Below are 17,353 nucleotides of genomic sequence, written 5' to 3'. Positions count from 1 at the left end.
GCTCATCAAGGGGTGGGCTTGGTCCTCAGGATTGGAGGACGGCATTGCTTTGTATGCGAACAACGTACTCCTTTATCTGCCCCAGCCAGTAGTGGATCCCAATGCCTGCACCTGTTGGAACTCTTTTCTGAGGCCTTGGGCCTGACAATTAACCCGGGCAAGTCGGTGTTGGTCACGCTGCATCCGGCCAGAGACTGCTACGACTGGCAGGATAATATCCCCATTAGACGCAGCAGCTTCCGATACCTGGGGGTCACTGTGGCTCTCTTGCCCGAGTTGGCATGGGTGCTCAACGTTACGCCACTTATGCAACAAATCAGGGAAGATCTTAAAAAAATGGCAGACCCTGCCCCTTAATGTCCTGGGTAGAATTGCATTGTATAAAATAATGATCCTACCCTGCTTTCTTTATCTTCTGCAGAACTACCCCTATCAACTCCCCAAGGGATGGTTTAAGGAGATGGATGCAATGGTATGACAATTTGTATGGCATAATTCTCACCCCAGAATCACTCTACACACTTGCCAGAGGGATGTGCAGGAGGGGGGCTTGGAATGCCCAATTTATATATTTGTATTATTTGGCAGCTCCTAGTGATCAGTGATTGGTTGACGGGCGGGTGGTCAGACCCGGCGTATCAACTTGAGCTATTGACATTGGGCTTCCCCAAACTGACTGACTTACTGTATGGTGGCCCCCTCCCATAAAAGGTTCCTGAAATAAGAAGGTTGGTGTTTATAGGCTGGAAGGCAACACAGAGAGTAACGGGACGGTGGACGAATCTCACTCAGCAAACTCCATTGTGGTGGGGTATGTGGTTGCGTGAGGTCTCTGCGCTGGAGGGGTTCCACAAGTGGGACAACATAGGTATTTCCCTGTTGGGGATGTCTGGGGGGGGGTTCCCACATGTTGTCTTACCAAGAGCTGCAGGAGCAGTACTCGCTCTCCAAGACACAGTTTCTTAAATATTTGCAGTTGCAGCATGCATTAGGAGCCCACGTCCGGGCTGGTACGGTCTTCCCTGATTTTAGCCAGGTGAAGGCAAATATCGTGATGGGTGGTTTGGAGAGGGGTGGAGTATCTCTGATCTATTGTACCTTGGTCACCAACACGGCAAAGCTGCTAGAGAACCTCAGAACGATGGGAGGGCTGGCTTGGTCAGTTGGAGGAGGAGGACTGGCGCGATGCCTTGATGGCCCCCAGGGGTTTGACTAAAATTACCCGTCTCCGGCTGGTGTAGGCATTATACCTGCATTCCACATACCTTACCCATGACAGAATGTATAGAGCAGGTCTCCGACTGCATGCTGACTGTCCCGATGCTCATGTCCCATTGCAGACTTATCACATGGTGTCAGCCTGTCCACGCATACAAGCCTACTGGCGAGCGGTGACCAGGGAGCTCTCTGGGGTACTGGCAATGGAGGTAGATATGGCCCCCTACAAATTCTTTTGGGTGTCCTAGAGGGAGTAGGAAATAGCAGGGCAGATTGTGTTTTCTTGAGGATGGCATCTCTGGTGGCCAAGCATGACGCAGCTGTTACTTGGAGCGTGGAGGCGGCACCATCGGTTGCCCAATGGAGGCAGGGGGTCAATTAGTGTGTCCAACAGGAGAAACTAGAATATGTTATATCTCTCCGAGCATCCTTTCGATTCAAAGTGTGGCGGAAATGGAGAGGGACAATGTGTAAGATTAAGTGAATATAGCTGCAGACGAACCAATGTATTAGTGATATGCTCGATTGAGGGCCAGTGGGATAACTGTAACCGTAAATGTATAATGTTGTGGCTCTGTCATGTGGTGCATTATATTACACGTGTGGGCATATCTGCAATAGCAGATATGTCCCTGCTATGTCTTTGTTGATTCTTAGACATAGTAAGAGTGCAGTGAAGCCATTTTCAATACATGTGCTGGAAGCCCTTCTTGAGTGCGCCCACTGTGGACTTCCCGATGCAGTCTGCAGCCTGTTTCTGCAGACTCCCCTTCAACTGCGAATGACCAGGAGACAAAGACACAACCCCTCAGGACACTTTTGCACCGGACCTCCCCGGAGCGAGGAGAAGAGGACCAAAGTTGTCCCCAAGTCTCCCTGCCTCGTGAGACCTGAGCCCACTTGTTGGCTGGGTCGGATTGTACCCCCAGTCTAGGACTGCAGACTGTTTCTGTCGGCCCCCTTGCAACCACAAGGAACTCAAGCACCGGAATCGACACCAGAAGACACCACTGCACCCATGCCCTATAGCCCCCGACAAAGGAGACCGACAGTGTCCCCACATGCCTGAGGACCTCAAGGGTCAAGCCCTCCCCCCCCACCCGAGGGCTCCCCTGGAGTGACCATCCAGTCCATCCCTGCAGCAACTTTGTGACCGATCCCCACAGACTTACACAGGGCGCCAGATGCTGAACTGCACCCTTGCAAACAGCCGCTCCAGTGTTGCCCGAGGTGACCTGCTGGTGTGGCCTTGGACCTTGCCCATACTGATCCTAAGTCTAGGAGATTGGTCCTGTAAGGCACTATACTCTACCTCTATGCAGTGTGCGTTCTTCCTCCATGGGATAACATTACCACATCCGAAACTTTTAAAAACTCTAAAAATTCTTAACTCAAAAACTACTCATCTGGATCCAGTGATCTTGGTATCTAAATTTATATAAAAGTATGTGTTATTTTTATAAACTGGTGTTGGATTTCTTTGAGTGTGTGTCTCACTTACTATATGAGTGTGTCTTACATGCCTAGCTCTACCCTCCGATATGCCTAACTGTCTCAACACACTACCACAAGAGAGAGCATTTGGGATGTCTATTGTGCCTCTGTGACACCTCTGGGGTTTGTCTGGACCTAATTTTGGTCCACTATACAAAAGCCAGCTCTCTACAACTAATTGCTAGCTTGTAACAGTCTTGCTAGTTGAAGCTCTTTTTGGGTCACATTTTGTGCAATATTCTGGCATCTAGTGGTTGGGTCTGGAAGCTTCCTCTCTGTAACCTAAATTGTTCCTGTTTGGACATCGATGTAAGAGGAACTCCCTATGCTCCAGTAATTAGTCGCCATCTTTCAAATTATTTGTTTGTGCACTTTACTGCTTGTTTGATTCTCTATTGTGAATTCCCTTTTTATTAATCAACTTCACTACTGCAGCAGGAAGGTAGGATGGTGATACATAAATAGAAAAGCACTTCAAACTGAATAACTAATATAAGTAACCAGTTTCTTCTGCATGGTGAACCTTTTCTAGAATCACATGGACTGCATCAATTCTGTTGTAGTATTAAGCCTTCTTGTAAGTGGGTGGATGTGAAGTTGTATCATTTTGCGTTTCCCTCCTTTGCAACTAGGTTTATTTCAGGTGTTCGTTATATTTGAACAATCAGGTCTACCACTCCTCGACCTAGCCTCATTCATTTGACACTGCTTGCTGCCTTCTTAGCCTGGTAACTTATGTTTTGCTCTTGTGGTAAAGGGGCTGCAACCATAACGGTCCTAGGTTGGCCCACCCCAAACCTCCTGTGCTAGTTTTGAGAGTAAGTAGGATCTTCACTCTTCAATCTTCCTATGTGTGCACCTTGCCCTGCTTGTAATGCATCTAGGGTAAGTGGCACCAAATGTAATGAATGGGCTTTGAAGTCTCTACCCCTTATGTTTTTCTGTGACTAGCACTTTTGTATTTACCTGTGCAACCACTTGATCGCCTTAGTCCCCTCTCCTTTATGACCACTGACTCGAGTGCCATTTTTATATGGGCATTATGTGTACACTTGCCAAGGGTATAAATGGAGATTAAGGATACCATCATAATACGTAACCTCATTAATGTCCTTACTGTCAGAGACTTCTGGTAAACCTGACCTGTTAACCTCCTCCTGTAATTTTAGTGTAGTCTTTTGTATGGGAAAAGTCACTGGCTTGACAGTGTCTTGTTCTGCCACCAGCAACACATTCTGCTACGATAAGCAAGAAGGATTTTTTCAGATTGACTCTGAACCTCTTTCTAGCCTGTTGCCTACGTACATGTATACATGTTTTATTTGGACCTTATGTGCGCTGCTACCGCTGCCAGACATTTTGCACAAACACTTTGTGCTGACTACATCCCAATAGTAGACACATCAGTATGCCCCTGCACAAATCGGACATATTTCCAATGTTCCTTGAAATGTGGAAGTTGCCACGTTTGAAATCTATTGTCCACAGGTAGTTTCCATCTTCCAGCATTACAATAACCCCTCCAAGGTTGTTTTCTTTAACTTTACAGTTCCGACAATGTTTAGTTTTACTGGTCTCAAGGTGAAGTGAAGTACACGCTCTTTTTCTGTTCAGCCTTTGGTACTTTTTCTATTGGCCCTCTGATTGTGAGTTTCTCCGCTAATTTTTAAGACAGGGTTTATGGTCTTTTTTGTATGATTGTTTTTGTATATTGGGGCGTCTCCTGTCCAATTCTATGTATTATCATCCAATGTATTCTTCTACAGTATGTAGTATCATCAATATTTAACATTCAGAACACACTGTTGGAGTTTACTGTTTGCCATCCCTGCAGGTAACTTCCCAGCTTAGCCCCCGGGAGTTACTAACTGGATTGGCTGGGGTCTCCATGGGCCTGGCTCATACTCTTTCCTCTGCTTCAAAAGGATTCTTTGCTTTGACTTGTCTGCAGAGTCTGAGGAAGATCGTAGACAAGTATTAGTTATAACCATCCCTTGTAGTACTGCAATCTTAGCTCGTTTCACCTGCTAAATTCAGCATTGATTCCATTAATGTCCATTCATGTTGTGCAGCACAGTGAAGCCTTCAATTCTCCATTGATTTGATATGGCTCAATCAATATCTTTGTGACAGCATCCATTCTTTTGCTATCTTGCTGCTTAGGAGGCGGCTCTGGGGAGCTGTTGTGTTTGTTGTTGTGCGACCGTAGGTAATTTAGTTAATCTGGCAGTAAATTGTACTTTCAAACTGTGGGCCCCTGAGGGCATGCTTTGTATTACTCCCACACTATCCAGTCCCCCGCCTTTGATGAGGACCATTCCTTAAAGCTTCTCTACCTTGTAAAATACTGGGTGGAATTGAAAGATATTGCTTTTTACAGAAGAAGTAAAGCATCTAGGAGGATACTGGGCTCTTACTGATCATCTTTTAATTGCTCCCCTATGGGTGTCACCACAGTGTAGAACTAGATCGCCTGGTTGAGAGGGTCTTGACCTTTTTCTTCCATAATGATTCTACCACTATATTCTCCCAAATACTTTGTTACCAATCTATCTCTCCCATAGAGGCACTTATGTTTGTCCTCCACAAAAACAATCTTGTTCATCCTCCTGTTGCTTCTTTAGGTGGTCAGCAACTTTAGGTGGAATGTAAGCCTCTCCTTTAGGTTCTAATTCCTCACTTGCCCTTTTGCTTCCTATTTTAAAAGTGATTATGTGAGTGTGTTGGTTCTCCTTTAAATTCATTCTTTGTTTGCAGCAAAACAGTCATTTTGACCTCCAATAATTTTTCTCTTCTCGTCAATAGCCGTTTCCTTGGCTTTGACGTCAACTATTGACACTCTCTTCTTTGTCAAGGTTTGTTGGGTTTCTGTGTACTTAACCTTAGCCTGATCCAGATCTGTCAAAGTTGGGTCCGAGTTTGAAGACTTGGTTCTCACCGGTGTCTTGTCCTTTTGATCAAGAGGGACTCTTTTTCTTTCTGCTTCTCTTGGCTGCTAAATACTTTTCTGTTACAGTCTAGTGAGTGTTTTTAGTCTTCAAATTCACCCCCATCAGCTCTGAAGAATCATCTTTCTGAGGTATAATATGCCTACGTGTTTTTGATGCATTCAGAGTCTTTCTTAGAACCAATTTCTCAATGTTTAATTCTGTTGATGTTTTAAAGTCTGATCCATATTGCCTCCTCTGACTAGTGAACTAGGTCAGAGGCCCTGTCATACAAAAGAACAAGTTATATGTTCTTTCTGGTAGAAACTATCAAGCTGAAACTTTACCTTTTCAATATTCCACAGCGTCAGACTGGATCTGATAACTTTTCAGCATTACCTCTGCCCACCAGTATGTGGCACCATGTGGCTCTGCTATGATGCTGTTTAACTCTGTATATTACGTGTGGAGCCTATATGGATGCTATCCTGGGATCTGAAGTCAGTTACTTTTGAGAGTATCCGGGCCCCCAGGCGCAGAGCCCCAAAAGCAAATTGGTATGAGCAGTGTGCATATTCCTAGAGTTGTGATCTTATTAATAAAAAGAGGCTAATCACATTAATGTGGAGGATGGGGGGAGGGGGGAAGGGGGGTGGATGGGATGGGGATGGTCGGAGGCGGTCAGTGAGGAATCTGTGGCTAGATGTAGTGTCTTTCAGAAAGAATGTTACTGAACTTAAGCAAATTGGTCTTCTGATAGAGATTTCTAGGCATAGATTCCTCAACTTTTGAATACATACCAAATCAGTACCTATTTGGAGGTGGTCCTGTGGATGGACTCAAACCAGAAAGACTTGCAGGACTGCTCGATCAAAATGCTCCTCTCAGCGAACCTGACTGTTAAAAAAAAAAAAAAAGTGCTTTGTCACAGCATGGAGGGGCGCCAATGCAACTACCTGGCAGATGTCCAGGACAGGGACTCTATGTGCTAATGCAGTGGTAACTGTTTTGGCCTTGGTAGAATGAGCAAAAAGTTCTTCCTGAGGCTGCATTATATCCAGTTTGTAGCATATTTTGATGCAGAGCACAGTCCAGCTGGAGAAGGTTCTCTTCTGCACATCCTTGCCTTGTTTGCTCAAGAGAACCCCACAAGAGCTCAGCATCCAACTGGTGCTCTTAGGTATGATCTATGTAAAAGCTCAGCACTCTCTTTGGGTCCAAGCAAAGGAGTCTCCCCTCCTCAGAAGGGAAAAGAAGAGCACAGAATGCTGGCAAGGTGATGTTTTGACTGACATAGAAGCAAAAAAGAGGCCCATGTTCGCAAAACCAGCTTGTCTGGGAAGAAGGTGGAGTATGGTGCGTTGACACTGACAGCTTGAAGCTCACTCACATGCAGCATCAGTGTTAAGGTGACCAGGAACACTGTCTTGAGGGTAAGGAGCTGTAGGAACATTTATGAAGCTGCTCAAACAGAGTACATATCAGAACTGTTAGAACCAAGTTAAAGTCCTACTGTGGCATGACAAAGGGAGAAGCAGGAACAAATGTTGTAAACCTTTCAAAAAGTACATAATAATTGAAGCCAAACAATGAGGGCTGATTCAGCAAATGCAAAAAAGCTGAAACAGTCAAAAGGTATCTTTTAAGTATGACTAGAACAAGGGCTGTGGATAAACTAACAAAATAACATAACTTTGGCCTGGAGGGTCTACCCGACATGTAGTTAATCAAGCCACAAATCTGTCCCAATAGGCATATACAGGTTTTGTCAAGAGATGTTTGGCTGCCAAAATGACAACAAGCACCTCTGGAGAAAAGATGAGCGTGTTCAGCTGTCACCCCCTCAATCTCCAAGCATGAAGATAAAGATTGCCAAGGCATGGGTGCAGAACCCATCCCTGCTGTTCAAGCTCAGGAGTTCTGGATACTATACTCTTAATGCTTTATGCTCAATCTGGGGCCACTAGGATGACTTGAGCCCAGTTGGTACTGATCTTCTTGAGAACTCTGGGCAGGAAAGTTATAGGGAGAAAGGCATACAGGAGTCCTGAGCTCCACTTCATTCGGAATGCGTCTCTCAATGAGAGACATCATGGAAACTCACAGGTGCAGAAGTACTGATATTGCATGCTCTTGCCAGTGGCAAACAGATCGAGCCAAGGGTGCCCTCTTGCATCAATGATCCAACCAGGTGGTGCTCCACCAGGAAGTGCCCTTAGTGGGCCAGCCATTTCCAGACGTGGAAGGCCTCCTGACACAGGGTCTGTGACCCCACCCTGCCCTATCTCTTGCTGTACTACATGGCAGTGGTGTTGTCCGTGAGCACTTGAATCAGCCTTCACTTGATAAATGGAAGGAAGGCTTTCAACACCAAGCGGATGGCCCTCAAGTCCAGAAGATTACTATAGAGCAGGGACTCAGAAGACCAGCGGCCTCTGATCTCCACCTCTCCCAGATGGCCACCTCAGCCCAGAAGCAATGCATGGGTCACCACTGGGTGCTGAAGGGAGAGGTCTGCTGCTGACCCAATTGCAGATCTTTCACCGTATCCTCCGAAATCTGAACATGGTTGAAGAGGTCCCCTTGAAGTTGGGTCCACAGAGATTTCAGATCCTCCAGCAGGGTCTACTTATGCCACTTGGTGTGCTCGATCAGGAGGCCATCAGTCCCAGCAGCCCGAGTCGACCTCTATGAAATCCAGGACCTTGTGCTGGTCCTGCCTGGAATACTGGGGATGACACTTATGACAAAAACTGAAGAAGGTCTTTTCGATCCCTCTTAGTCATGTAGAGCAAAGATGCATCGAAGGCGGGACCCAAACCTGGACAGGCAACTCAACAGTTGATTTAACACCAGCCGGTGTATACAACTGTCTGTCGTTTGCGTTAAAAAGAAAAACAGGGGCCTTGATGCTGGAAACGACCTTCAGTTACGGAGCTCCAAGATCGACATCTGAACCAAATGGAGGAAACAAAACAATCTAACAAAAAAGCCAAAGAACATGTGCAATACACACTAGAGGAGAAGTCACTACACCTCGTGACTCGAAGACTTCTTTGAAGAAAAACAACTTGTAAATGTGAAACACTAGATGGCAGGATATGCTAAATATATGTATCTAGAGCCAAAATATGCAACAAATAGAAAGGAACCAACGTCAGCACATGGGAGTGGCGCCTATTGAAGCAGCATCAGAGCGAAGTCCCACAGCATCACTTACCGGCGTGCAGAGATACTGCTGAAACATTTACATGTTCAGTCTGACACCTAGGGTATATTCAAAAGGTGAGGAATCTGAGGATAGAAGTCTCTACTAGAAACAATATTAATGGAGTATTGTTTTACTTGTGTCATAGTGTAGTGTGCTCAAAGCTACTTCTCTCTACTTATTAAAGTCTTCAGTTGGAATTTAATACAGAATTCCAACACCAACACCCCTAGAGCTAAAGGTATTTGGCAGAGAGTGTGTGTCCTTTCCGGTCAATATATGGAGACAATTAGGACAAGATCTCCTGGGCATTGTTTCCACCACACACTCTGGGGTTAATAAGAGACCAAGGGATTATGGTAAATTGTGAATAATTCATTCTCTGACATTCCAGTGGTAGAAGTGCCATAAGAGCAAGCACTGCCAAAATCAACAGGTCCCGTCTTTGGTACCTATTGTCTTTGCAAGAAGTTGGGCCATTCTGCACAGCACCTCAGATGTGTGAAGCACAGCTAATAAAAAAAAATAAAAAAAAGGCTCGCTGCTTCATGTTATATAGGCACATGCACCAAGCATATGCAAGCCTAAAAGATGACTCAAGCTTCGCTGACTGGCAGGCTTTCACCTAAGAAACCTGTTAACTATGAGTGATTGCCTGTGATCTCAGTGTACTTGCATTCAATCGTCGGTGTCCTCATGCTTTCACCGATCTTTTCAGTGTGTGCATGCTATCACTCCTGACTTCAAAGATCTTCCCGACAACTTTTACCATCCAGAAGCTTGGTCCCACTTATAAACTTCGAATAACGTTTGTATACGAGCTCTCAATCTGTGGTCTAAACCCAAAAATGTAAAAAACAAATATATCTGAAGGTAGCAACATTTTAGGCTATTGCCAAAGTCAAAGCGAGTCACCAAGACTCCTCCCTTGGACAACTCCTGAAAAGACAAGTTTTAATTTACGCAGAGAAAGTTTCTGGAATCAAACACTAGACAGAGAAATAGTGCACAGCAAGAGGGATTTATAAGATATACAAAGTATAAGGTAGCAAAGCTAGACAAAAACAAAGAATCCTAATTTGGTAATTTATCAACAATGTAAAACAGTATGGGTTTGCAAGCTAGCAGACTGCAAATATTGAAATACTTTTTGAAAATACCAGTTTTCCACACAATGATTTTAGGAACTGTGGTCAGCAAAAACATGAGGTTTCTATTTCATTTGTTTGTGGGGAGCCAGCAGGTGAAAAACAGAGTCTAGTTTTACTTTTGCTTGCTGAGGTTACAGCAAGTATCTTGAATAAACCCTATTTGATACCCTGACAGTGGCACATTGTATAAGGTCATTTATGTAGTACTTACTAGAATTTGTTTACAGGCTTTTCTTTGTGAATCCTCCGGTCTTCATTTTTGTTGAAGACAGTCTGAGGGAAACCTTGAAAGTTGTATGTATCACAAATGAAGGCCCCCGCTGGTTACAGTACGGCCTCTTTTCACGAAAACACGCGACAGTATTTCTGCCACTTACATTTATTTTGCTGTATTAAGGGACAACAAAGATGTTCTAATGGACCTGGCCATTAATGACATGGGCAAGGAAGCCAATCTGCGCAGCAGGTCTCCCAATGTAACCATCAGGGTAAATGTTTAGGTCCCAGGATTATGGGGAGTACCAATTAAATATCAACTTCTCTGTACATGAAACTTCCTGTCTGAACTGGGAGTTAAGTTTTCCAATGTGTCGCCTTGGTCTCCACTCTCACTGGGATCTGGACCAATTTGTGCCAGTTTCTGCTAAGGTGGAAGCAATTCTTTGTAGGTTAACTGTGTACTGTTCATTTTGGGGGGTGGATATATAAATAGAAGGACATAGCATAAAACAGATACAGTCTTTAATTGGCCACTCCACTGAAAGCCTCTGAAAAGCATACCCTGACCCATTCAGCTAACATCTCTATTGCCAAGGGGGATCCGAGAGTAGAAGAGGACATATCCATGCGGAGTGTCTTGTTTAACTGAAAATCGGTCCTACAATGCTCCATTCACCATAATTTGGGCCCATGGTGCTGTGTATTATATGACACACACTAGGAATCAGGGATTAAAAATTAGTTTTGCTTAAGGCTTGGAATCAGAAGTCCAAGCTTACAGAAGGAAACGTTTTATCAAAGTCGATTAAGGCCAACATTTTTTTTAGCACCACAAAACTTGTGGGAGTAAACTTCAAGATAAAAAATACTAGAGTCCAACAATAATTCCAACTTACAGGGCCTGAATGGGGTTTCTGGCTCACTGGAGCACTGTGGCATACACTAAGGCAATGATTGACAGGAGGTTTTAACGTAACAACCACTAAAAAAGCAGATGCCCAGGCCACCCTTCTCTGCATTCTGCCTCTCTTTTTTTTTTTTATTACTTTTCTTTATTGAATTCCAACACGTGATACAGAGTTAATAGGCAGCAATTAAACATCTTAAAGTTAGACATTTCAGCATTAGCAGTACTCTCCACATGTACATTGGGTTATAATAATGGTCTGTTGCGGGTCACCAGATAACATCCAGTAGGGTAAGGGCATGCAGGCAAATTATTCGAAGTATGTTACTGATTTGGGCCTGAACAACCTAGGCATCATTCAGTGTGCAGTGTCTGACCAGCGACATGAATTGGAAAGTCTCGGATTTAGGGTTAGGGACAATCTTTCGGCAATTTGTCTACTATCTAAAATCATGGATGTCATTGGGAATGAAGCAGTGTGTGGTAAGTGAAAAGTATGTCATAAGCCTGCAAGATTAAGTAGAGGCGGCTGTGGGGGTGGGGGTGGGGGTGGGGGGGGGGGGGAGGGGAGGGGGGGTTCTGCCTCTCTATTTAAAGGGTGGTGAAAGGAGGTGTTTCCAATGGCATAGCCATCACAAACATCCATTTGGCAGAACAGAATGTGTCATAAATGGTTCTGTATTAGTTGTCAAGTTTTAGGGCAGCATGACTGACTGACCAACCGATGGCATTCCTCATGTGCGTGACTGCCACTGAAACAAAGGCTGACCTTCATAAGTGAGCTAGCTGTTAACCTGCTCCCAATGGACTGCAAAACACCTCTGTGCAGCAGGAATATTTTGTTGTGGGCACTCAAAATGGCAATATCCCCCCACAATCACATTGGTGTTAGTGGACAGGTATGCCATCTTCTCAAGGTGCTTCATGGCAACGCTATCTTTGGAAAAAAATGGAAGGATTCTTGGTAGTACATGTAGGAAAGTCCCCCTTTTTGACATGGTCACCCCCACTTTTTGCCTAGTATCTGATCCAATTTTGGCTGACCTGCTAACCAGGTCCCCAGTGCCAGATATCTTTCCCTGGACCTGTGCAATTGTTCCCCAATTGGCCATACCTTTGGCACCCCTTTAAGTCCTTAGTAAATGGTACCCACAGCACCTAAGGCATGGGTACCAAGAAGGTCCCCAAAGGCTACAGCATGTAATTTGCCACCCTCTGGGACCCCTCACCTAGCACAAAGGACTGTCATTGCAGGCTGAATGTACTGGTGCAGCTAAATGTGAAAACACTGTGTGCCCTGTCCCCTAACACTATGTGCAATATATGCAAGTCATACCTAGAGCAGGTGTTACAGCCCTAAGGCGGGTGCAAGAGCAGATTAGCCTCTGCTATGTCTCTGTTGGTTCTTAGACATAGTGAGTGAACAGGAAAGCCATTTTAAATACATATGCTGGACACTGGTCAATACGAGTCCCCCAGCTACATGATGGCTTCACTGAAAATAGGGATGTTTGGTATAAAACACCTCATATTCATAAACCCTCCCTGATGCCAGTGATGGATTTACTAATACATGGACGAAAAGGTCAATTTAGAGGTGCCCCCTGAAAACCTACCAACTACCTGTGTGGGGTCCAACAAATTTTTACCAGCCTGCCACCACCAGGCAAGATTCTGCCCCATAGGGTGAGAGCCTTTGCTCTCGGGTGGTCAGAAACAAACCCTGCTCTGGAAGCCCACCGGGATGACCTGTGAATCTGCATTCCAAGGCAGGGGGCTTCAAAGAAGCCCACTGTCCATGGTATGCAGATTTGGCTTCACTCAGAGGAGAGATGCCAACCCTCCTGGCCCAGGACCCATTTGGCACCTGGACAGGCAGGACATTTAATATTCAGAGAGGTGTGTCTCCCCCTCAGGACAGACCCACCCCTAAGGTGCGTTGCCTGATGTGGACACAACATTTAAAAATCTGCCATCTTTGTGTTGGCAGATTTAGGAACTCTGGGACAGAGCTACGCCCAATTCCCACAGGTGCAGTGACCCCCAAGAGTAGGTAGCCCATTGGCTAATACCCTACACTCCCCTATATGCCCCTAAATTCAGTATTTAGGGGAGCCTCTGGTACCAGGATATAAGATTTCTGCTGACCTACGAGGAAGGACACTCACAAGCCACAAAAGCAAAGCCTGAGGAAGAGGCACCTGACTTGGCCCCAGCCCTGCCGGCCTGTCTGCTGTTCCTACCCATTTGGGCCAAAGTCAATTTGTACTTCAAGCTGCTGTGCCTCCAAAAGTTTGGAAGGCCTTCCTATCTTCAACAAAGACCCAAGAGCTCCCATGGAGCAGCAGAGCTGCTTCCCTGCATCTTGCAGACACCCCAAGAGACCTGAGAGGACTCCGGACCACAAAATCTGGACACCTGAAACCACCACTGCATCTGTGTCACCCGGTCCAAGATAAAGTGAACCAACAGTGTTAGCTTGGTTCCCCAGCTCTCCAGAGACAAAGACCACTGTGGACCCTCCAACATCGCCTGCAGCCTCTGCATGCAGGTCCCCTCAACTGTGAGTGCTCCGATGGAAAAAACCTGATGCCTCAAGACACCTCTGCACCCGTCGCTCTCGGTCCGTGGAGAGGAAGACCCCGGACAACCCAAGACTGTAACCCACTTGTTTGTTTCCCCCCGAATGGACCCCCAAGTCATCACCTGCAGCATCTTTTCGACCTCACCAATCCCTATTGAGAAATTTTGGGCACCCGCCTGCCAAGTGACACCCAGTGTGACATGCTGGTGTTGTGCTGACCCCTGCCCAATACTTACCTTAAGTCCAGGAGATTGGTCCTGTAAGTTGCTGTACTATACCTGGATGCAGTACTTGTTTTTCTCTCCATAGGATAACATTGCTGCTTCTGAAAAATGCACTGTCGACTTTAGAAACCTGAAAGTATTTTTCCTGTAAAACACTTACCTGATCAAACCGATTCTGGTGCCAATATATATAATTGTTATTTCTACAAGTTTGTGTGGATCTCCTTACTGAGTCGTGTCTCTCATATTTTGACTGGATGTGTATTTTTAGATGTACAACAGTCCTCTCTGATAAGCCTAAGGCTCAACCACACTACCCCCTAAAAGAGCACATTGGGATTGCTAGCGAAAGCCCCTGTCCACTAGTAAGGGAACACCCATACTCTTTGCACAATATATCTCATTTTGATATACCATATAAAAACCCAGCTTCCTACAGTACAGGAATATTTGAATGTAAGATTTGACCAAGAGCTAAAGTCTGCAACAACCATCTGATGAGATTTTTTCCCTTACTGACTTTGAGATCAGGGGCACTGCAGGATTTTTTTTTTAATGTATTGATCTGACAAGGCTACAAAAGCCACTGTGTCTCTTGTGGATCCCAAAAGCATTGGTGCTGATGTGGAGACTGCTGTTGGTACTGGTATGAAGTCAGATGCAGCCTTTGTGGGGCTGGAGATGCTTTTATTTTTGCTAGATTTTGAATACGTTTGCTTACACCCCCATGCACCATCTTTTAAATTTTGTCATTCACATGCGATTGCATAGGGCATGACCCTCCCACCACTTTCCCCCTGCTGGAATGGCAGTTCCATAAGCATGCTGGAAATCCGTTTTCAAGCCAGCTATTCACAATAAAGGGTGTCTTCTACGGTTAATTTATTGTCAAAAGGATAGTGATAACAGTCAATCTTAATACTCAATTACATATAATATAAAATCACCATCTTATTGGCTTCACTACATTCTTATCACGTATTTCAGCGAGTTGGTAGTCAACCTCTCTTCGAAGTATACAATCGAATAATGACTGCAGCGGAATTTATTTTCTCCTCTGGCGAAGCATTCCCCCTACAAGTTGCTTCTTTCAAGTTTTTTGTCTAGTGACATGGCTTGACCATCAAGCTTAAAGAAACCTTGCACGTTAGTATTGTCACTACTAAAGTCAGCAAGAGGGCAAGCTTTCAACGAAAACGGGTTAGAATCTGAGCTGCAATGTTTCTGTGCTAGGTGACAAGCATGGCACGTGGCTGTAACGGGGCTTAATAGGCACCTACAGGTCAGTATTATAAGTGACCCAGTACCTTTGTGACAGATTATTTTGAAATATGTGCATTTCCAAAAAAGTCTGAACTTTACTATGCTTAACTGAAAACACAAAAGCACCCTTTGTGAGGAATCTGAAATTGAGACAAAGTAAATAGGCGATGAAGTGGGAGGCAAGTGTGGGGAGAAGAAACTGGAGAAGAGAAAGATGGGTAAGAGGGTAAGTAGGGAATGATCAGTTGCTTGTAATCTTCCCAGTCACTGGGATCCTTGTCTAGTTTTGCCAAGATGAATGTTATTGATGCCAACAGAATTTCTCTTAATCACGGGCACCTCTTCAGAGATTGGTTGCGCACAAATGGTTTTAGCTTTAGTTTTAAAGTGAAAAGGTTAATTTGATGTTAAATCTCTAAGCACAGAATCTCTCAAAAAGCAACCCGTTAGTTCACAATCTTTCATAATCAAGTTAAGCATCATCCCTCGTTGTGGCGAGAATTCTCTAAACAGAGTGCAGCTGACAACAACGGTCTTGCTGAAGTGGTCTACAGAGCACGAAATTTACAATTCGAGACAACAGAATCCTTCTTTCTAGCTGTGCAGAGCAGAGAGGTGAAACAGAGACACAGCGTTTGTGGTATCAGTGGGGAACTCATCACCATCCACACCCAAAGTGTCAAAGGCATGGAGAGGAATCCTTCCCACCTAATTCTCTGTGAGGAAGCAGTATGAGGTCGTTTAGAAGAGCCCAATCAGCAGATGGCTTTTAGGGAAACCTGTTTTCGATTTCCAGAAATCATAGCATCAATATTCATTCTTCTATAGAACTTGACTTCATCCTTCCACTGTGTGTACATACAGCAGTGTTTTGTTCGAGAAATAGACCATGTGACTATCTAAAACTGCTACCTTCTGTCACTAAGCACATTAATCTTGAAGGGGAAAGTGATGACTTCACAAAGGTGCTAGGTCTAAGCCTTACATACCAGAGTACAAAATATGGCAAAAACAGACAAAGTCTACCAAATGGTTGCAAAAAATATAAAGCAGTCGCAAAACCTCAAAAAATGAGAAAAATATTAGCACTGAACAGACAGATGGATGAGGCATTTGTCAGCATAAAATTAAGATAGCTCCTTCGATACAGGCACGGGGGGGGGGGTTCTCTGTCTTAAAATTTCAAACAATGTGAAGAGCGAAATCTGTTTGGGATTCTGAATCTGATGCGGACACAAAGAATTAACCAAAAAAAGTGTTCAACAAATTCTTACTTGTGGTAGAACATTATTACAAGTTTAAAATCCGAGGAGCATCATTTGCTTAATCCACCATCCCATCTTACTGGTCAAAGAAGCTCACAATAGACTGAAAATGTATAGATTGATCACGCCCTTCACAGCAAGAACTAAGACTTCAAAAATGCAGGTTATATGCAAAGTTGTGCATTCAGTAGAGGGAGAAGAAAAGGTAGAGGAAGGAGAGCGAGAAAGAGAAAGCAAAAGACAGAATGTGTGGTATATCTTACACCAACCCTCCCCAAAATATATATATTCTGTCTTTGAAAGAAGAATGAACTGCAAAGTACATGCCGTCTGTCTTAAATAATTTTTTACCAACATCATACAACCCAGCCTTTCAGAAATGTACGTTAGCGCTTTGACTATCCCAACACCTCCAACCAGAAGGCTGAAACATTCCTTATTTACTAGTATCCTTAGAACAGACAATAGGGTAATGGGGGTGGAAGTGGTAAGAGATATAAATTCAGCTTTAGGTCATACAGTCAACTATCTCTTAGCGCCCCATAGCTTGGAAGAGTGCGTAGTGAAGAAGGTGCTTTGAAAGAGGTGCAGTTTTCATCCACAGTATCTTACCTGCTCAGACTCCTCCTCACTGATGTTGGTTCTTCCCAGCATGGTTGCTTTCACCGTAGACAGAATCTTCAACTGGGTGCTAATAGTGGGAATTCGCTCACAGACCTGTGGAGGACAGAGACTATGTGAAAGAATAAAGGTGTACCCTTATTGCCACTTCTGACAATGAAAAACAATTCACCACCCTAACGCAGGGCTGGTGCATGCCTTGCTAGAACATGCATAGAATAAAATGGATGCAGATCACAAAACCACTAACACAACATTGAAATATAAAAAAC

General features: G+C 44.5%; 1 protein-coding gene across 2 annotated transcripts in view; it reads right to left on the bottom strand.

Moving 5' to 3' along the window:
- VCL (vinculin) overlaps positions 1-17,353 on the bottom strand; it is a 304,948-nt gene that overhangs the window by 20,145 nt on the left and 267,450 nt on the right. For both annotated transcript variants that reach the window (XM_069240838.1, XM_069240837.1), the window contains one exon: positions 17,073-17,177. In XM_069240838.1, coding sequence (XP_069096939.1) covers positions 17,073-17,177 — 105 coding nt within the window. The remainder of the gene's footprint in view (positions 1-17,072; positions 17,178-17,353) is intronic.

This window comes from Pleurodeles waltl, chromosome 6, assembly GCF_031143425.1.
Source record: "Pleurodeles waltl isolate 20211129_DDA chromosome 6, aPleWal1.hap1.20221129, whole genome shotgun sequence".
Lineage (NCBI taxonomy): Eukaryota > Metazoa > Chordata > Amphibia > Caudata > Salamandridae > Pleurodeles > Pleurodeles waltl.
Note: the sequence above shows the minus strand (reverse complement) of the source record. Positions and strands in the feature narration are given on the sequence as shown.